We start from the raw sequence: 24,127 nt of genomic DNA on the forward strand, positions 1-24,127 counted from the left end.
TGATTAGGTACCTACTTCTTAAAATTTGTTGAAATGTCTAATATTAGAGACTATTGATAAAGTAGTTACATATTTATAGTAAACATAGGTACAATGTTTTAAAGAAAATAAGCTAATTACTATAACATATTATTTTCATTTTTCATACTAACTAAACAATATTTTTATTTTGATTTTTTATTTTCCTTAACATAATAATAATAATGAATAATGATAAATACAACTTATGATTTAATATAGTAGCTTAGGTATACAAATATAATAAGTAATTAAAATTAATAGATAGTACAAAATTAAATAACAATTATATAATTACACATTTACAAACATTTTATAATATATATTTCATTTATTTCAAAAAGAATTGTGGAGCATCCGGAGTAGGTAACAACACATTATTTAAGATTTCAAATGTAATTCTGTGTCGTAAGAGTGGAGCATCTTCCTGGGTGTAGTATAATGGTTTTCCCAGTAAAACATGTCTGGCATTTGTGCATGTAAATACACCACAATCGGACGTATTACTTTGCAATGGAGAATCCCCAAAGTCTAATGTCCATTGTAATTGTTGTTCATCAACCGGCTTCTCATATTTTTTGTATGACTCAATCAAAAATTCAACTAATAAATTAATTTGATCTTCATATATGCTTGATTTTACACTATCGTATAAAGTAATGGTACGACTCTTAATATTCACCACAGTCAACGTCCAATGATTACCCTCTAGGTATGTGGGAGTTATAAGTTTATCATAAGCATATACATTTTTTATTGTGGCTGTCATTGAATTGGTAGCTTTGTCAAACCCACCTCTTACTAGATCCTTAAAAAAAACTGGTGGTAAGCTCAGTATTAATTGATCCGTACAACTTTTGGCTAAAAGACTGAAATAATGTTCCATAGTACAATCCGACATCCATAGATGTGGATTAAATACTCTTAATAAAGTTCCCATTGTACAATAAAAAGAATGATGACATTGTAGTTGATCATTATTTTGTTTGTTAGAAATATAATTTACTAATTTTGCAAAAATCTCTCTATTGTACCCTGGAAATATAATATTTTGACGATCTGACTGAATGTAATTTATTCTACTTAAATTCATTTTTTTAGAAATTTCAGGTAAGCTGGTTCCAACAACATTTTCATCATCGGAGGAAACAAGATCAATTACATCCAAAATTTGTTGTTGATCCATATCTTGAGTATCACTAAACATAAAAATTGAATATATGATAAGACTTGATTTTTCAAGGACTGCAAGTTTATAGACAAAGTAAAATGGAAAATTAGAAATTATTTTTGTAATTTTTGAATAAGTTAAAATAATTGTTTATTATCATATATTTTTTTTATGTACACATGAATTAATTGTCACTGATAAATTTGAAAAAAAAATTTAGACTATTACAAAAATGAAAAATAAAAATTATAAAAAGAAATTGACAAATAAATTGTTTAGTCTAGAAAACTAATTACAAGCATATAATAGTCTACTTTTAAGATATTCTGATTAAAATTAATAATAATGAAATATTCAACTGGTAAAAATCAGGGCTACAACTATTTTAGAATATCTCTTATTTATAATGTACTTTTACATTGAAATAGTCTAACTAGGAAAAATTAAACAAAATAAAGTACTCGTAATTAATTTTACTTAATGTTTTGTTGAGAAATTGAATCATAAATAAAATAAAAATGAATTTGTAAATCGCTTACATTTAAATTTTGAAGAATTTAAGTCTTGTAGATAATTGAGATGTCAATCAGTAAGTTTAGTCTGATATTCCTATAAAATAAAAAAATGTAAATTGTAATTTTAAACAAAAATAAATAAATTTACTTATACTATTTATGGTTAATTATTCCTTAAATAAGTTAAATATATACTTATTATAAGTATTCTTAAATTTAGTATCGACTTTAAAACAGTTAATATAATATGCCTATCTTCTAAATTTTACAAAGAATAAAAAAATGTGTAAATAAGAATTTCACAAAGCATCTGAGATTATAACAGCTATATTTTATGGTTTATCATTAAGAGCTAAAGAAAATATAAAATATTTTATAGAAAAACTTAATAGGTAATATATTTATTGATTTCCAATAGGTATTAATAAAAGATACCTAGTTATATATAAAAAAAATTATTTGTTCTTATATAAAAATTCATGTGTTGTCTCCGTCTTACTAAAGCACATCATATATAAACATAGGTTCAACATTTCCAATTTTGTGTATTTAGGTTAAGTAGGTATTGAAGTAAAATGAACTATGTAAAATGACCACCTAAGATTTTTTGCACTATTCATAGTTAATACTATGCACAAAGTAAAGATATGGTTTCCATAACAGTACACAAAATAACATAGAATATGTAAGATGTAACAGAAATATAACTTTATTATATTAGCTAATATAATTAAATATATAATAAATAATAAATCATTGAATTAATTATTGCTATACATTAAATACATAATATAATATATGCTATACTAAAATCATCTATGTTTTTGGATGTACCAATGTACAATGGATATACAATTCAAAGTTAACAAATGTTCATTAATATGATATTGGATTTACAAAATAAGGTTCTGACATAATAAAATGCAATTTATTCGCTTAATGTACATTAAATATGTAAACGTCATTTACTCATTCATTAAATTAATAAATATCTTTTTCAGAAACATTTTGATGACAAATTATTAATAATTTAATGAATTTTTTTTTTAGTCCAATATGTAACTATTTTCAAAAAGCTTGAAAAACATTAAAAATAGGATACTTCATTCCTCCCCCACATTAATAAACTTAATACTTGTATTGTTATTAAATATATAATACTAATCGTTAATATTTACAACAAGAACAATATTTAAAAAATTTAATTTTTAAAATCAGTAAATTTGTAGAATGAATATTATGTTGAGAGTCGTAGGTTTAATATGTGAAGTCTAAATATTTTTATATCTACATATAATAAACCCTGTAGTCACTTTTACAATACAATATATTTTTATAAAATCGCTCGACCACTTCGAGTGGTTTCAATATTTTTATGAAGGTAGACACTCTATTGCTAACGTTATTGTTACCTACTGTAAATAATTATCTGAATAAATAGTGTTATCGAGCCACATTTATTTGTACAGTTACACCGACCGAGTTGTCGACAGGAACCGAATGACAATGGTTTTATACCCGCCTTACGGACACACGAAGTTAGTACGTACACGTACTTACGATATTCAGACAAAAACAATCTTCTTAAATGTATGTATATTCTATCACAAAACATTTAAACATAAATATGTACAAATATACTAATATCGACTATAGCTACTAAAATATGACTTATGAGCAATTATTTTTAAAATCATTCACAGTTAATATTATATTATAAATTAATAAATACTGTTAAAAAAATAACAGATTAAACGAAAGATTTACTACGTTTTTTTTAACGTAAAATGTGCACGGTATGCGATAGTAAGACGAATGCTACAAATATGGTATCGAATACGATGTACCTACCTACTTTTAAACGGCTTCAAAATAAAATAATAAACAGTTGATTTAAAAAGTATAATGATTAATGATTATGTAATTGAAATAAAAAAAGTTGTGATGATCTTGTAAAATAAATAAATAAAATTTAAAATATTATTATATAAAATAATAATTTTCATTATTTGTGTTATATTTTATGTAAAATGTTTTACGGAACTATGTCCAACGACAAATAATGCAATTACATACGCTATACATTATGTAAGCCGATTTTCAGAGAATAAGTAAACAATACAATAATTATTATAATAATAATATACAGATAAACAATGAAGACATGATACTTACAAAAACCAGTAGTAGACGTAAAGACTGGACAATTAGGTATGTTTAAAGGATGAGAAGTAAACAGGTTTGTGTTTAATACTGGTGACGTCTGGACGCTTGAAATTTCCAGTAAAGAGTGTTTACGTATGGCGGTCGTACGATGGATCAGCCGTTGCCTTCTTGTTTAACTGCAGCTCTGCCGTGTAGCGATTTTTGTTACTACGAAACGGCATCATTCGGGACGGTGGCGCGGATCCAAGTAGGGATGATACAAGTGGGAAAATATGGTATGCGGACAATTGGTTCCCGAGAAAAAAGTCTTATATGTACAATTGGTCCCCGTCATAATTTTATACTCCGACAATTGGTCCCCGTCTTAAAAATTAAATTCAAAAAATTTTTTTATCATTAAACGTTCTTTAAAATGTTTTTTCAATAGTACAATACTTTTATAATCACCTTGTATTCAATTTTTAAGCTTTGAAACAATATAAAATGTAAAAAATCATGTATTTTTATTAACAAAATCTAAAGCATTTTATAATAAATTTAAAAATATTGTTAGAATTAAACTTCCAAATATTTATAATTTTATTGAATTCATACAAATAATTAATTCAACAACAATGATATCGTTGACAACAAATAATGATGATATTTATTTAAAATATTTTTTGGAACCTTTAGCGACAAGGAAAAATATATTGTTTCTATATTTTGTAATAAATTTGATAATAACTTTTCAAAAGATGATCTTTTGAATTATTTGTGTAGGCTTTCGAGATTTTCATAAATTGTAATTATTATGTTATACTTAAATAATTTCTTTTATTCGACTATAATAAAATTATTTATTAATTTATTATTATATTATTATGTTCATTTTTATTATTTTTAAAACAAATAACTGTTATTATATTCTAAAAGTATTATATTATCCAAAATATATTTTAAAGAATGTTTAATGTTAAAAAAATATTTTGTATTTAACTTTTTAGTCGGGGACTAATTGTCCGCTTACGATATTTTTTTGAGGCGACCAATTGTCTTGTATCCAGAAAATATACATACTTTATGACCTAAGGGGAAAAAATAATACCATAAATTAGAAAGTAAATATATTATACTTTATCATGGATAATAATATAGGCCAATTCACACTAAACTAAAAGCACGCTATTGAAACTGATGAACGAAAATTTACTATGTAGTACGTGTGTAAGACACGGAGATAACACATGTGGGTGCAACGTTTGCTTAATATTTTTATTTTTATATTTCATATTTAATTTCAGTGTCCATAGATTATATTTTAATACAATAAAATAAATAATCGTTAGATTAGTACTATAGGTTTCAATGCTACAGCAAAAAATTTTAGGTAAACGGTCACTTTTTAATGTCCATTGTTTAAAATGCAGAACGCGGACACTTTGTACTATTATATACATAAAGTATATATTATAAATATAAGTATTATACATAAGTAGTAACTAATAATTATGTATAGCGTTAATTAATAAAATTTTTATTATTTTTATTTTTATTAGCTAATATTCTAAAAATTTGTAATAGTAAAAACTATTACTAAACTATTTTCATATTATACTACCTTTTGACTTATTTATATTGTACACATTTTTACATGTAGTTTAAATTATATTGATTATTTGTTTATTTATAGATTATTTTTATTATTATACAAATACAAATACATTTAATATTTTATAACAATTTTATTTTTAATTTTTCTATTTTAATAATTAACACTATACATAATTATTGTTACTACTTATGTATAAAACTTATATTAATAATATATACTTTATGTATATAATAGTACAAAGTGTCCGCGTTCGGCAATGTACCTTTTTACAATTTTTTTGTAAACTACTTTTTATTTGTAGATTTCGCAGTATTTGTTTATATTATTGTTATATTGTATCATTTTTGATTTTATTTCCACAAATCATAAATTGAATTGAATAAAAACTACTTTTGTGTTTTAATTTTTGTAAACAATAAACTCAATACGTACTTGCTGGGGGATAATAAGAAAGATAATAAGAATTTCAAAAAAAGTATTTGTTTTTTGAAAAAGATTTATAAAACATCAAAAGGGAGTCGCGATCGACTAGTTGGCGACGGCTGACCTATAACATTAAAACTGTCGAATAATTATTTTAGCCTTAAATTGTGTCACCTTAGTGACAAATTTAGCTTATTAACTTGAAAAAAAATTATTTAATTAGAATAGTTGCTTTATTGGAGTTTACAATATTGTCCATTATTTTAGCGTGTAGTTAGAATTATTAGAAATCAGTAATGTATCTCAATATATTATGCATATAGCATATGTATATTCAATTACCACATTTTAATATGTACTTATATTTTACTGACGTAGTGACGGATGTTAAATATTATATAATGGAGCTATTACAAAAATGTAGTTATTGTAAAACGTTGCATTACTGCTAATATATGTGATGTCAATAGCTCAATTTGTAAATAATGGAAATAAGCAATTTGAATATGTAAGTTAATCGTTTAAAAAAAAAAGACAAAATTAACTTGTGGAAGGTGGGTGTCGTATACGTCACGCGATGGTTTACGTATAAAATAGGTATCCCGGTATCCGATTCCCAAACCGTCAAACGTCTGCGGTGAGCGCTTACTTAACAATCCTTTGGTGACCACGATAACGAGTACTGCGCAAAGGACTATTTAATAATACCTCGCAGGGTTTATACGTTACAACTCTAAGGTTGCTTTACTCTCAAACAACTGACCACGATAACGAGTACTGGATGTTTGAGAGTGAGATCTCTTTAACCTGGACAAAATCGTACTATTTCTCAACTGACCACGATAACGAGTACTGGAAGAGAAATAAGGTATTATAGTGTCTTGCTATTTTCTACTAAAGTGTTTCCTCGCCACAAACGCTTGGGTGCGTACCTCGATATGAGAAAAAAAAACAAAGTTATATTAATTGAAATAAAATAAGCATATAATAATACAACGAAATAATTTAAAGATATTAAATAATTAATAAAACAGTTGTTAGCCGTAACACACCACGACTGCCCGATCGCTCCGTTTCCGTCATCGCCGTTGACAATTTAATAATTAATTTTTGTCGAATCGGTATATTTTGTTGACTCCCGCCTCGTATATTCCGTTATATATACAACATTACAACAGTGGGTATTTGTTGCTAATATCCTCAACATGTGCAACTTACAACGTACAAATTTCAAGTCAATGTACTTAATTTTTATATGACATTTTAAAGGTATAGGTTGCCATTTGAAATTTAAAAGTTGATAGTGGTTTCACTATTAAATATAAAAGTTGAAAAAAATAAAAATGTTATATAATTTTAGAAAATCATAAAACTAAAAATTTGGAAAAAATTATTGAAAAACACTGAAATTTTTAGTGTAGGTACAATGATAAAATAATCATGCTGTATAAGCTTCTATAGAAAAAAACCGTGATACTTTTCGTAAATAAAAAATAATTTTATTTCAATATAACTAAGCAGATATTTAACTGTTATTATAAAATTTTGTTGCTGGGTCAAAATTGAATATATGATCCCAAATACTTTATCGTATATTTGTTAACAAATTTAAAAAAAAATACATAGACAAAACTCTGTTTAGTAATTAGTAGGGCCCGGAGTTCAATGCAAAGTGCATATTTTTTTGGTTGATCTTACTCAATGCTTTCTAAGTACATAATTCCTTTCATATAACTAGGGTTTCAAAGCTACAAATTTTATTTTGCATTTTTTTGCATATTACGACATTTTTTCATGTGTACAGCATTTTTAGCATTTGGGTCATTATGGTTTTTTATGCATATTTGTTCAATTAATATACGATAAATAGAAGATTTTTGGAGTTTGAACATATTAATATTAAACAATATATTATTGTTCAATACAACGCTCAAAATTTAATAAGTTCAATAGGCTCTTAAAATTTTTTTTAATAGAAATTAGAATTTTTTATTAGTATTGAGTTATTGAGTATTTACATAGGTATATTTAAAAATGTATTTATTATCAATTATAAAAATCAATAGTTTATATTCTACATTTTTAACAAACTTTAATCGATAATTACTAAAGTAATAATATTTTAAGAATAAATTAAAAATTTTAAATTAAGATTAATTAAAAAATTGTATTTTAAATAATAAATATATTCCTATATTTTTGATATTTTTATGCAAAATTATATATATTTTTAATTAGAAATACTCGTATTATTTATTACCAATAATAGGTCATAAATAGAAATTAAAATAGCTTATAAATAATATTGAATTTTTAAATACTGTTTAACTAATTTTTGTATCAAAAGAAGTATAATTGTCTAATGTACGGTTATATTCGTATCATTATGAATAACCGCGTCACACACACACGAATAAACCGACTAATTTCCTATTACAATTTAACAATGTATGTGATGTTTGTTTCGACATAATTAGTTAATTTTATCTTTAACCTTGAACAAACTATGGTCGGATCGAAAAAAACAGCGTTTACTAGTTAGGTCCAGGAGACCCTTATTTAACCTAGTTAGGTCCTGGTGTTTTTCAGGTACAAAACTAATTGTGTCCGGGATATTTTAGGGTACTACACTAGTTGGGTCCTTTCACATTTCCCTTCTAATTTTTACAGACTTAGGACTGTCAGTGATCTATAAATTAGAACTGAGGTATGATTAAAAATATTTTTTTGTGGTTCTATATATTTTTTTTTTTTAAGTTTAGTAAAAAATGTTAAAATGTTAATATTAGTAGGTATATAGTGTAAAATTTAAAAAAATATCATTAGGTATATGTAGTAAAAAATGTTAAAATGTGCATATAAATTAATTGGTTTAATCATTATAATATTGGTCACCCGCTCCTTGTACGACAGTTTATTATATACTTCTTAGCTTGCCATCCTAGGCCAATCGCCTTACGTAGGAGCCTGGAGCCTGGTGGTACAGTTTTTATAATGGGACACAATTAGTTGTTTTTCTTTATCATAAATGTTATCTCGGACCCAACTCGGATACGTCCGAAAAAAATCATTCTATTAAAGATTAAAATATTATTTTTATTCAATATTAGTTTCAAAATACAAACTATTGTTCAAATTATACAACCAGAATCGAAACATTAAATATTGTTTCTCTGAATCCATTATATTTATAAACATATGTCTACTGAATTATAATTTTTATAGTTAATCATTCTGTAGATTTTTTGTCAAATTAAAATAATAGTTTTATACTTAATATAAAATATAATTAAAATATAATTAAATAAAATATAATTTTCGAATAGACGGTATAAACCATATTATAAAAAACTGCGTATAACACGAAAAATGTATATATATAAATATTAAATATTTATAAATTTAAATTTTAAATATTAGACATTTCACCTTTTTAATTTCATTTTCATTATGACGTGTTGATTAGAAAATTTTTACTTGGTAAAAAAACCCGAAAAAATGAATGTAAGGTTCCTCATATTATGTTTACTTATTACTGTAATTCAAAAGTACAATTTATATAAATGTTTTTATTAGTATCTGAAATAAAAAATTTAGTAAAATTAGATTTACAGATTATGTTCTTACCATCAAGTTTTATTAAAGGTCGAATCACTCTTATTATTTTAAAAAAATGAGCTAAATGCTAAATGTGATCTGCTGAACGTAAATTTGCTGTGTTACGTATCTACTTGTACACATGCGGGTGTGACGCCCATGCATTACGAATTGTTGTTCGAAATTTTCACCTGATTTAAATTTCCGCCAGTGGTGATCGGTTCTCGTACGCGCGGAACATACAATCTCCGTGAGCTTTTACGTCCCCCTACCCTAGACCAGTGATTTTGATGCCCGCGATCGTCGATGTCGTCGTCGGAGTCGGTCGGCTGTCCGTTCTCGTTACGCGGGTTGACCGGATTCATTCCGGTCGCGGTTTTCGTGTTTCCGCCGCAAGTGCAATTTGTCGCGCTATATTGCCACGTGTTTTCGCGGTTGGCATTTTCGATCGGACTCAAGTGGTCGTCCGCCTATACGTACTAGTAGTGTACCTATTGAGATTACGCCCGTGAGTGCATTTTTTTTTTTATATAATCACATGTCGTCGCAGTCAGCATCTCCGAAGTCAAACGGTCATCCGCTCGTAACAAAGGTGTAAGTAATTTGTTAATTATATTTGGTCATATTACGCCCGTGATATACACAAAAAGGTTCGCTGCCCGCTTAAGCGTTGTCGAACGGCTGATATTCGAAGTGCGAATTCATATATTTATAATATTATTAGCCGTTTACCTCGTTCGCCGCCGTCGCTAGGTCGTTGACCTCAAAGACCGTCAGCTAGCTGACTACGTGGTTGATATTTTATACACTGTGTCTCTGCTGACTATCAAATAGCGAATATTTTTTAATTTAGTGAGATATTAAATAAACATATGATTGAATAATTTATTTATTGAAATCGGGACCATACTTTACTGCGGTAGTGGTAGCGTTGTGGCATATTTTGCAATACTGCATGAAGCAATTTACGGTAACTGAATTTTTCTTATTTTACTTCTCGCCTTAGAAACATATTCGTATTACTACACTTCAAAGTCATGTTGTAAAGTATTTATAATTTTTATAAAATATATAAGTGGTACTTAAAAAAATTCATTTTAAACGTTTTGCTCCTTTGCCAGTTGCAGCCATTCATAAAAATTGAGGCTACTGCCCACGATTTTTCACCTGTGGAGTGCGGACGAGATTGTTTGTAGGTACTATTACCATTATATTTAACCATCGATTTACAAGATTATTATACAAATTATCAATATAATATTAAAAATAATAACATTTTTCAACATATAATGAATTTGTATATAAGGACTAAAGACTAATTTTTTGCGGACTGGTGTTTATCATTTATTTTACACTATGTAATATATACATGATAATATATCTACCATAGATAAGTATATATAACTTATTTTAATTGACACACAACTACACAAGTTCAAATTGATTAACGGAAATTTAATTTTAAATTTTAAAATGTGAAATAAGAATGACTACAGGCAGCAAAATATACTGTATAACTTGTATAAGCGTCTGGTAGAATTTGTATAGTAAACTACAATGATCATACGTATCACGTATGTCTAGTTCCTTATCGCATATAGAGTATTTGGCACTGCTGATTATTTAAAAACAATTTATCGATTCCATAACCAACCGAAGAATGCACTGTGCGATTTAGTACATCGCAAATTATAGGTACGAATTTCGATTTTTTTTTACTATAAAAATAAGCAGTATTGAAAAGTATTCCAATACAAGTATTTAGATACTTGTATTTAAATACTTTTTGATGTACTTTAATGATATTCTAAGTACAATTTTTAAAAGAATTTTTTAAAAATTTGAAATAATTTGTGTTGATTTTGAATGGTGGTAGTATATTACTCAACGAACACAATACGGACGCAATCAATCTTTTCTTTAATAACAGAAACATAATTAAAAAATTGTAAACAAACTTAACATGTCAATATTTGTAAAAATTATAATGTATACCCCTTATATTAATCTAATGCTGGCTAAAGACCTTTGATGATGAAGCCTTAATAAATATAAAAAAAAGGTGATTCGATTTTAATATCATATTTTTTATATTTTGACGATTTCTAGATTAATAACCTTCATGGATCACATTATTCAAGTGTATTAGGTGTTTACTATTTGTTTCAATTAAATATTCAATTAATTTTGCTGAATTAATTTTAAATTTTAAAACAATAAAACGGTATCCTTTGAGTGCTGAATCACCAGTTAATTTTTCTAAATGTTTTTTTAAAATAAAACTTTTATTATCATCAAATGATTTGATTTCATTCAATAATTGTATCAGCTATAGTTCAATTTCTATTGTAATACTATTTACAAAACTAATCATATATTTTCATCTTTTAATCAAAATCATACCAGGTCAGTTTATAAATTAAAAGAAGTTATATGTTTAAACAGTAATATTTATTTTCCATGTGAAACATTAAATATTGTTTCATTCAAAAAACACACCAAAAATTATGTTGTAGTCAGTGTTTACCACAAATTTATGTTATAAAAAATATTAAGTAATTTATAGGGCCTTCCATTCATTTGTATGAATTGCCTACAAAGGAAACAGTTATTAGATTAAAACATTATTTCTAAGATACGGGTTTTATAATTTTCAATATTATATAATTGTAAAATATAGTTGTAAATAAATTCAAAAAATTAATATCATTATTATTATTTGTATATAATCAATCAATGAACTCTTTGTACATTTTTTTTGTTCATAATTTATATGTAACATATTGTAAGTAAAGAGAATGTACTTATTTATTATATTTTATCATATTAATTTATTTATTAGTTTTATAAAAACTAATTTATGTATTTTGTAATAAAATAATTATAAATTAAAATAAATAAATACCTAAATAATATTATGTATATGATGTTTATAGGTAAAATACCTACTTAATAATATATTATTATTAAAAACTACTATTATTTGTAATGTTTAGTACTGTCTTATGTATTATTTACTATGAAGCCAGTAAAAGAGATAGAATTGAATCATTGGAAACAAAACTGACACAGAATAGAGGTCATATGACAAAAGAAGTTGAAAAGCAGGAAAAATGAAAAGAAAATTAAAATTATTCTTATAGAATAATAAAGAACTTAGTTTGATACCTACTATAGTTAGGTACCTACTTCTTAAAGTTTGTTGAAATTTATAACATTAGGGACTATTGACAAAGTAGTTACATATTTATAGGTACATATAGGTACAATGTTTTAAAAAAAATAAGCTAATTACTATAACATATTATTTTCATTTTTCATACTAACTAAACAATATTTTAATTTTTCCTTAATATAATAACAATAACAACAATAATAATAATAATAATAATAATAAATACAACTTATGGATTAATATAGTAGCTTAGGTATACAAATATAATAAGTAATTAAAATTAATAGGTAGTACAAGATTAAATAACAATTATATTATTACATATTTACATACATTTTACAATATATTACATTTATTATTAATCATTTCAAATAGAATTATGAAATATCCGGAGTAGGTAACAACACATTATTTAGAATTTCAAATGTGATTCTGTGTCGTAAGAGTGGGGCATCTTCCTGGGTGTAGTATAATGGTTTTCCCAGTAAAACATGTCTGGCATTTGTGCATGTAAATACACCACAATCAGACGTATTATTTTGTAACGGGGATTCACCAAAGTTTAATGACCATTCTAATCGTTGATCATCAACCGGCTTCTCATATTTAAGGTATGCATGATTCAAAAATTCGACTAGTAAATTAATTTGGTCTTCATATATACTAGATTTAATACTATCGTATAAAGTTATGCTACGACTTTTAATATTAACCACTGTAAACGTCCAGTGATTACCCTCCAGGTGTGTGGGAGTAATCACCTTATCATAAAAAAATAAATTTTTTATTGTGGCTCCCATTGATTTGGTAGCTTTATCGAACCCACCTCTTACTAGATCCTTAAAAAAAACTGGTGGTAAGCTCAGTATTAATTGATCAATACAATTTCGGCTAAAAGACTGAAATAATGTTCCATTGAACAATCTGCCATCCATAGATGTGGATTAAATACTCTTAATAAATTCTGCATCGTACAATAAAAAGAATGATTACATTGTAGTTGATCATTTTTTTGTTTGTTAGAAATATAATTTACTAGTTCTGCAAAAACCTTTCTATTGTACCCAGGAAATATTATATTTTGACGATCCGACTGAATGTAATTTATTCTACTTAAATTCATTTTTTCAGAAATTTCTTGTAGGCTGGTTCCAACAACACTTTCATCACCGGAGGAGACAAGCTCAATTACATCCAAAATAAGTTGTTGATCCATATCTTGAGTATCACTAAACATAAAAATTGAATATATGATAAGACTTCATTTTTCATAAATTGTTTAGTCTAGAAAATTAATTACAAGCATATAATAGTCTACTTTTAAGATATTTTGATTAAAATTAAAATTAATAATAATTAATGTTAAATAATAATAAATGTTGATATATTATGCATTATTTCTTTAAAGGTGTGTGTAATTATGATAAAATTATTTTACATCTATGAAATATTTTGAATTGACGGAAACCAAATGTTAATTATGGACTTAAAGTAATAGAAAATAAATCTCCAAAAATAGATATGGTATATCTTAAAAAAAAAAGAAATTGAAAATGCCACTTAGGGAAATGATGAATTTTATTATTAATATTCCAATTATTGAATATTTCATTCCTTCAGATGATTTACTGTTTTATTATATATTTTTATTATTTTATCATTATATCAATTAATAAAAAAAAATTTTAAATTTAAAAATACAATATAAGTTGTAATAAGATTTATCAAAAATTGTTTTACATTCATCTTTCAAACGAAATCAAAATTTGTATAAAAATAAACAATGGTAAAAATATTTTTCATTTCAGGGTACTTAATGCTGGTTAACATTAGAATTTATAAAGTTTTAATTTAGCCTTTAAAAATATTTATTATTTTTTTATTTAATAAAAAACATAAATGGAAAATATAAATCAAATCCATTCATACAACAATATAAATTAATTAAATAGATATTGCATAAATTAATTTCATAATCAGTATGCATTAAAGCAATAAGAATGGTTCATTGATTTACCAAATCTTTTCTTTGAATTAATAATCCGTAAACATTTAGTAAATAAAATGTGCTCATTGATATAATTAAATATAAATCATTGAATTAATTATTGCTATACATTAAATACATAATATATTATATGCTATACTAAAATCATCTATGTTTTTGAATTAACAATGGATAAATTCAAAGTTAATAAATGTTCATTAATATGATATAGGATTTACATTAATACAACATACCTTATATGTCAAATAGCTTTAAAAATATGTCAGAGTAAAGTTATTTAATTGAAACAAAATGAATATTTTGAAATACTTCAATATATTAAAAATCATCATAAGAATCATAAATTAAAAATGTTTGTTAAATTTAGTATAATTATTGACAACAAAATCAAAAACGTACGTTTATATTGACGGTTTGGTCGCTTATCTGTGTTTGGTTATTATTATTATTTTTTTTTTCCGATTGCATTGGGTAAAAGTAATACGTTCGTTTATTATTATACAAACCGAAATAACAATTATGAATTGTAATAAATGTTTTGAAAGCATTATTAAGGATGATTGTTTAAACTGTTCTACATGTAAAAAAGAATTTCATTATTACTGCCAGGGCTATAATGAAACAACATTTAATAGATTGTCGAAAAATAGTAAATCTAGGCTCGTCTGCTCGGATTGTAAAATTTATTCTGAATCAGGTATAAATACTTATAAACATAATGTTACCTTACAAGGCTTAGCTGATTCCGTTAATTTTATGGGCAAAAAATTTGATGAATTCAATAATACTGTTTCCAAATTACTTAATGAAATAAAGGAATTAAGAGAAGAGAACCGAAAAATCTCGGACATAAACAGGAACTTATTAACTGAGGTAAATCTTTTAAAACAAAAAGTTGATGATATTGAGCAAAAATCACTTGAAAAAATGGTTGAAATATCCGGAATATCTACTTCTAAAGATGAAGACTGTGCCAAGATTGCTGTGGAAATTGCCACCAAACTTATGTCACAATTCAAGTGGAAAAAGCAGTAACTTTGGTATATCAATATAACCCGTGGAGCCAGGGCCTACCTATCGCTTGTCATAATTAATGGCTTTTGGATTCAAAATTGAGATGATCAAATTGTCCATGATTGTACGTTTTTAGGTAACAACAATCGAATGACACTTGATACAACGTCATAAAGATCGACAAAAGGGTATTAATTTGTGTGACAACTACAAAGTATAATAGTCATATAGACTAAGAGTAGTAGGTATTCAGGGTATTCTGTTTATCGGTAATCGGCGAATACAACTATATAAAACACACACTCAATTATGTAAAAAAAGACTAAAATTTCTGTTTATAATTTGGCATTAATGCATTATGAATATAAATTTAAACAAAATTTATAGTAGCGCAATCGAAATAATTAAACAATTGAAAAATTAAATAACTATCTCAAATTTAATTAAAGAATTATTATGTACACCATACGACATACATGCAATTATGGTATATTTATTATTTTATAATACATATTAATTATTAGGTACTTACCGATACATATAAAAAAATATTCTACACTCAGTGATATGTTTAGAAAGTAGTAATACTATTACTTTTTATAAGAAAGTTACCACTAATATAGTAATATGGCATATTATAATCAGGTATAAATTCGTGATGAATCTATGATAAATAATAATACTTGTGGAGAAAAAGTATTGCAAGGAGTCAGGAAACATCCAAAACGAATTTTTAGCAGTCCATATTATCAAGCTTATTATATTTTATTTTCTTCTACAATAATACCTATATACATAATAATACTAATAAATCAATTGCATAAGAATTGTATATATACATTAATTTTTGATATATACTTATGACCTATGTGGAGTATTTAACCACATAAAAATTACAATTATATGAAAATTAAAAATGTTTAAGAGTTTATCAACCAAGAACCTATTTGCATGTATGCATTTTTTCTGAAAATGTTGATTATTATAGATGAGTACTAATTTCATATTTATATCTTCATAAATATAGGTATAGGTAATTTGTATATTTCTGGTTCACTGTGAATGGCCATTTATGTATTATAAACTGTTTAGTAACATGGGTACCTCATTAGGTGTTCCTTAGACAAAGCTGTTTTCTATCAATATAGAAACCTAGTTTGATTAGGTACCTACTTCTTAAAATTTGTTGAAATTTCTAACGTGAGAGACTATTAAGTAAGTAAATATGTAAGTAGTTACATATTTATAGTAAACATGGGTACAATGTTTTAAAAAAAATAAGCTAATTACTATAACATATTACTTTCATTTTTCATACTAATTAAACAATATTTTTATTTTTATTTTTAATTTTCCTTAATATAATAATAATAATGAAAAATGATAAATACAACTTATGGATTAATATAGTAGCTTAGGTATACAAATATAATAAGTAATTAAAATTAATGGATAGTACAAAATTAAATAACAATTATATAATTACACATTTACATACATTTTATAATATATATTTCATTTATTTCAAAAAGAATTGTGGAGCATCCGGAGTAGGTAACAACACATTATTTAAGATTTCAAATGTGATTCTATGTCGTAAGAGTGGGGCATCTTCCTGGGTGTAGTAAAATGGTTTTCCTAGTAAAACATGTCTGGCATTTGTGCATGTAAATACACCACAATCAGATGTATTACTTTGCAATGGAGAATCTCCAAAGTCTAATGTCCATTGTAATTGTTGTTCATCAACCGGCTTCTCATATTTTTTGTATGACTCAATCAAAAATTCAACTAATAAATTAATTTGATCTTCATATATGCTTGATTTTACACTATCGTATAAAGTAATGGTACGACTCTTAATATTCACCACAGTCAACGTCCAATGATTACCCTCTAGGTATGTGGGAGTTATAAGCTTATCATAAGCATATACATTTTTTATTGTGGCTCTCATTGACTTGGTAGCTTTGTCAAACCCACCCCTTATGAGATCCTTAAAAAAAACTGGTTCTAAGCTAAGTACTAATTGGTCCGAACAACTTTTGGCCAAAAGACTAAAATAATGTTCCATTAAAGATTCTGTCATCCATAGATGTGGATTAAATACATTTAATAAATTTCCTATTGTACAAAAAATAGAATGTTGACATTGTAGTTTATCATTTTTTTTTTTCTTAGAAATACAATTTACTAGTTCCGTAAAAACCTCTATATCATATCCTGGAAATATAATAATTTGACGATCCGAATGAATGTAATGTATTCTACTAAAATTCATTTTTTCAAAAATTTCAGGTGGGCTGGTTCCAACAACATTTTCATCATCGGAGGAGATAAGGTCAATTTCATCCAAAATAATTGGTTGATCCATATCTTGACTATCACTAAACATAAAAATTGAATATATGATAATACTTGATTTTTCAAGGACTGCAAGTTTATAGACAAAGTAAAATGGAAAATTAGAAATTATTTTTGTAATTTTTGAATAAGTAAAAATAATTGTGTGTTATCATTTTTATTTTTATTTTATTTTAAAATATCTCTTATTTATAATGTACTTTTACACTAAAATAGTCTAACTAGGAAAATTAAACAAAATAAAGTAGTATTAATTAATTTTACTTAACGTTTTGTTGAGAAATTTTATCATAAATAAATTATATATGAATTTGTAAATCACTTACATTTAAATTTTGAAGAATTTAAGTCTTGTAGATAATTGAGATGTCAATCACTAAGTTTAGTCTGATATTCCTATAAAATAAAAAAATGTAAATTGTAATTTTAAACAAAAATAAATAAATTTACTTATACTATTTATGTTTAATTATTCCTTAAATAAGTTAAATATATATTTATTATAAATATTCTTAAATTTAGTATCGACTTTAAAACAGTGGACATAATATCTTCTAAATTTTACAAAGAATAAAAAAATGTAGAAATAAGAATTTCACAAAGCATCTGAGATTATAACAGCTATATTTTATAGTTTATTATTAAGAGCTAAAGATAATATAAAATATTTTATAGAAAAACTCAATAGGTACCTAACAAAGAAAAAAAATATTAAAATATAGCAATTTATTTCTTGATTTGCAAGAGTAATAAAAGAAACCTAGGTATATATAAATAAAATTACTTGTTCTTTTATTAAAATGCATATGTTGTCTCCGTCTTAGTAATGCACATCATATCAAAATATAGGTTCAACATTTCCAATTTTGTGTATTTAGGTTAAGTAGGTATTGAAGTAAAATGAACTATTATCAAAGTTTAAGGTAATAATATTATCTGTGTTCTCTCGTCGGTATTTTACAATATTTTAATTTTTAAGCAGGTTATGAATACATAAAATTTTAAAATTTTAAAATGTTTATAAATCACTCAAAAATTAAAGTATCCTAAAAAATTGATGAGAAAACGCAGACAATATACTTACCTTTATGTTTGATAATAGGTCATTTCACTCTTATAGTTATGCTCAAAACAAAAATCGAAATTACTAAACGTATAATCTGGTATTGTATGCGTTAGCAATACAACATCTTCTAAACGTCTGTACAGTAATATACATAAAAATAAGTAATAATAAGGTTGTAACAGATATTTTTTGAATAACTTTTGTTCTAATAAATTAATATTTTCAATTTTTTTTATTTTTATTTATCATTAATAGACCCTAGCGTAAAATGTATAATTTAATTTTTTTTTATGTTTATTTTTTAGAACTAAAAATAAAATATTTAAATTTGATTTAAATTTTTTTAGATAAATATAAAAAAGCCGAACTGTGAATCTTAGTATAAGAACAATCTTGATAGTAAAAAGATTTATCTAAATCAAGTTGTTTATGATTAGAATTTTTTTAAAAGTATCAATATTTATTGATTAAATTAATTTGGAACATAATAATTCTTTTTAAAATATGATTTTTGAGAATTTGCTGACATGAGTATATTTTTTAAATTATTTACTTATCAAATAATATTAACAATTTATGTCATACAATTAAGTGCCATCGTTTTTATTTATTTTTTTGGGTCAAGTCTATCTGTTACATCCTGTATAATGAAACTTATGAATAATATCAACTTTCATATTGTAAATACATTTTTAAAACTGATGTTTTAGAAATATTGAAAAAACACCAAGAAAAAATTGAAGGTTGTTAGTAAAAGTCATTAGCCAAATAATAATTCTACATTTATTGAAGTTAATTACAGAGTATCAATATTTATTACATATTTCGATTCAACATTAACCTCAATAAATACTAAACTCAATCAAAACAACGATACTTCATTAAAATATGATTGTTAAAATTACATATAACAGTTGAGATTAAATAACAGTTTTTCTATTTTAATTTTTAGTCTTAAACATCCATTTTAATTATTTGACTCAGATTATAAGATTTTTACTTTTTGTAAAATGAAGGGTTTATCTATGATTTGATAGAATATATATAGATAATTTATATAGATGATTTTTAAATAAACAATCCTGTTGGATCCAATTTTTCAAAACATTCTATATATGCTATATTCCATCTTTCTATTTATACTTAATAGTATTCCATCTTTCTATGTTGTAAAAAATTACTATGTTAATATATTATGCATTATTTCTTTGAGGGTGTGTGTCATTATGATAAAATTATTTTACATCTATGAAATATTTTGAATTGACGGAAACCAAATGTTAATTATGGACTTAAAGTAATAGAAAATAAATCTCCAAAAATAGATATGGAACCAATATCTTAAAAAAAGAAAAGAAATTGAAAATGCCACTTAGGGAAATGATGAATTTTATTATTAATATGCCAATTATTGAATATTTCATTCCTTCAGATGATTTATTGTTTTATTATACATTTTTATTATTATATCATTATATCAATTAATAAAAAAAATTTTAAATTTTAAAATACTATATAAGTTGTAATAAGATTTATCAAAAATTGTTTTACATTCATCTTTCAAATGAAATCAAAATTTGTATAAAAATAAACGATGGTAAAAATATTTTTCATTTCAGGGTACTTAATGCTGGTTAACATTAGAATTTATAAAGTTTTAATTTAGCCTTTAAAAATATTTATTATTTTTTTATTTAAAAAAAAACATAAATGGAAAATAAAAATAAAATCCATTCATACAACAATATAAATTAATTAAATAGATATTGCATAAATTAATTTCATAATCAGTATGCATTAAAGCAATAAGAATGGTTCATTGATTTAACAAATGTTTTCTTTGAATTAATAATCCTTAAACATTTAGTAAATAAAATGTGATCATTGATATAATTAAATATAAATCATTGAATGAATTATTGCTATACATTAAATACATAATATATTATATGCTATACTAAAATCATATATGTTTTTGAATTAACAATGGATAAATTTAAAGTTAATAAATGTTCATTAATATGATATAGGATTTACTTTAATACAACATACCTCATATGTCAAATAGCTTTAAAAATATATCGGAGGAAAGTTATTTAATTGAAACAAAATGAATATTTTGAAATACTTCAATATTTTAAAAATCATCATAAGAATCATAATTTAAAAATGTTTGTTAAATTTAGTGTAATTTTTGACAACAAAATTAAAATCGTACATTGAGATAGAATGTGAATTTTTTCTTAAAGTTAAACATGTATACTACTAATATACATTATATTACCACCTAAGATTTTTTGCACTATTCATAGTTAATACTATGCACAGAGTAAAGATATGGTTTCCATAACAGTACATTAAATAACATAGAATATGTAAGATGTAACAGAAATATAACTTTATTATATTAGCTAATATAATATATGCTATACTAAAATCATCTATGTTTTTGGATGTACCAATGTACAATGGATATACAATTCAAAGTTAACAAATGTTCATTAATATGATATTGGATTTACAAAATAAGGTTCTGACATAATAAAATGCAATTTATTCGCTTAATGTACATTAAATATGTAAACGTCATTTACTCATTCATTAAATTAATAAATAGCTTTTTCAGAAACATTTTGATGACAAATTATTAATAATTTAATGAATTTTTTTTTTAGTCCAATATGTAACTATTTTCAAAAAGGTTGAAAAACATTGAAAATAGGATACTTCATTCCTCCCCCACATTAATAAACTTAATACTTGTATTGTTATTAAATATATAATACTAATCGTTAATATTTACAACAAGAACAATATTAAAAAAATTTAATTTTTAAAATCAGTAAATTTGTAGAATGAATATTATGTTGATAGTCGTTGGCTTAATATGTGAAGTCTAAATATTTTTATATCTACATATAATTAACCCTGTAGTCACTTTTACAATACAATATATTTTTATAAAATCGCTCGACCACTTCGAGTGGTTTCAATATTTTTATGAAGGTAGACACTCTATTGCTAACGTTATTGTTACCTACTGTAAATAATTATAATAATAATAAATAGTGTTATCGAGCCACATATATTTGTACAGTTACACCGACCGAGTTGTCGACAGGAACCGAATGACAATGGTTTTATACCCGCCTTACGGACACACGAAGTTAGTAGATATATATATATTATATGATAAAAAATATTCTTTGCCTGCTCGGTAATGGTCGTATATTGTATCGGTCAATGTGACAAGATAATCCCCCTACGACTACGTGGTCCCTTTTACAAGGGTTAAGATATTTCTACTGTGTACCTATATAATAATAAAATACCTACAAAAAATAATATACTCGTAATGTACTAAGTACGTACACGTACTTACGATATTCAGACAAAAACAATCTTCTTAAATGTATATATATTCTATCACAAAACATTTAAACATAAATATGTACAAATATACTAATATTTTCATTATTTGTGTTATATTTTATGTAAAATGTTTTACGGAACTATGTCCAACGACAAATAATGCAATTACAAACGCTATACATTATATAAGCCGATTTTCAGATAATAACTTAACAATACAATAATTATTATAATAAAGATAAATAATATTAATAAATAGATAAACAATAAAGATTTAACACTTACAAAAACCTGTAGTAATTATTATACGCGACAATATAGCACATATAAAAGATGAAAAGTAAACAGGTTTGTGTATAGTTTTCGTGACGTCTGGACGCTTGAAATTTCCGGTAAAGAGTGTTTATTGTTTACGTATGGCGGTCGTACGATGGATCAGCCGTTGCCTTCTTGTTTAACTGCAGCTCTGCCGTGTAGCGAGTTTTGTTACTACGAAACGGCATCATTCGGGACGGTGGCGCGGATCCAAGTAGGGATGATACAAGTGGGAAAATATGGTATGCGGACAATTGGTCCCCGAGAAAAAAAGTCTTATGCGTACAATTGGTCCCCGTCATAATTTTATACTCCGACAATTGGTCCCCGTCTTAAAAATTAAATTCAAAATATTATTTTATCATTAAACGTTCTTTAAAATGTTTTTTCAATAGTACAATACTTTTATAATCACCTTGTATTCAATTTTTAAGCTTTGAAACAATATAAAATGTAAAAAATCATGTATTTTTATTAACAAAATCTGAAGCATTTTATAATAAATTTAAAAATATTGTTAGAATTAAACTTCCAAATATTTATAATTTTATTGAATTCATACAAATAATTAATTCAACAACAATGATATCGTTGACAACAAATAATGATGATATTTATTTTAAATAATTTTTTGGAACCTTTAGCGACAAGGAAAAATATATTGTTTCTATATTTTGTAATAAATTTGATAATAACTTTTCAAAAGATGATCTTTTGAATTATTTGTGTAGGCTTTCGAGATTTTCATAAATTGTAATTATTATGTTATACTTAAATAATTTCTTTTATTCGACTATAATAAAATTATTTATTAATTTATTATTATATTATTATGTTCATTTTTATTATTTTTAAAACAAATAACTGTTATTATATTCTAAAAGTATTATATTATCCAAAATATATTTTAAAGAATGTTTAATGTTAAAAAAATATTTTGTATTTAACTTTTTAGTCGAGGACTAATTGTCCGCTTACGATATTTTTTTGAGGCGACCAATTGTCTTGTATCCAGAAAATATACATACTTTATGACCTAAGGGGAAAAAATAATACCATAAATTAGAAAGTAAATATATTATACTTTATCATGGATAATAATATAGGCCAATTCACACTAAACTAAAAGCACGCTATTGAAACTGATGAACGAAAATTTACTATGTAGTACGTGTGTAAGACACGGAGATAACACATCTGGGTGCAACGTTTGCTTAATATTTTTATTTTTATATTTCATATTTAATTTCAGTGTCCATAGATTATATTTTAATACAATAAAATAAATAATCGTTAGGTTAGTCCTATAGGTTTCAATGCTACAGCAAA

At 24.8% G+C, this 24,127-nt stretch overlaps 3 protein-coding genes across 3 annotated transcripts; all 3 read right to left on the bottom strand.

The window, feature by feature from the left end:
* Nucleotides 1–349: 349 nt before the first annotated feature.
* On the bottom strand, nt 350–1,204 carry LOC132924779 (sentrin-specific protease 1-like). The gene has a single exon (XM_060989224.1). It carries the CDS (start codon nt 1,202–1,204, stop codon nt 350–352), a length of 855 nt encoding a protein of 284 aa, XP_060845207.1.
* An 11,832-nt stretch (nt 1,205–13,036) lies between these two features.
* Nucleotides 13,037–13,875, bottom strand: LOC132924780 (sentrin-specific protease 1-like). The gene is made up of 2 exons (XM_060989225.1): nt 13,724–13,875; nt 13,037–13,583 (listed from the first exon to the last, which is right to left on the bottom strand). Exons 1-2 carry the CDS (start codon nt 13,873–13,875, stop codon nt 13,037–13,039), a joined length of 699 nt encoding a protein of 232 aa, XP_060845208.1.
* Nucleotides 13,876–17,200: 3,325 nt separating this feature from the next.
* On the bottom strand, nt 17,201–18,055 carry LOC132924781 (sentrin-specific protease 1-like). Its single transcript, XM_060989226.1, has one exon. It carries the CDS (start codon nt 18,053–18,055, stop codon nt 17,201–17,203), a length of 855 nt encoding a protein of 284 aa, XP_060845209.1.
* Nucleotides 18,056–24,127: the final 6,072 nt, after the last annotated feature.

The sequence above is a fragment of the Rhopalosiphum padi genome, chromosome 3, assembly GCF_020882245.1.
Source record: "Rhopalosiphum padi isolate XX-2018 chromosome 3, ASM2088224v1, whole genome shotgun sequence".
Taxonomy (NCBI): Eukaryota; Metazoa; Arthropoda; class Insecta; order Hemiptera; family Aphididae; genus Rhopalosiphum; species Rhopalosiphum padi.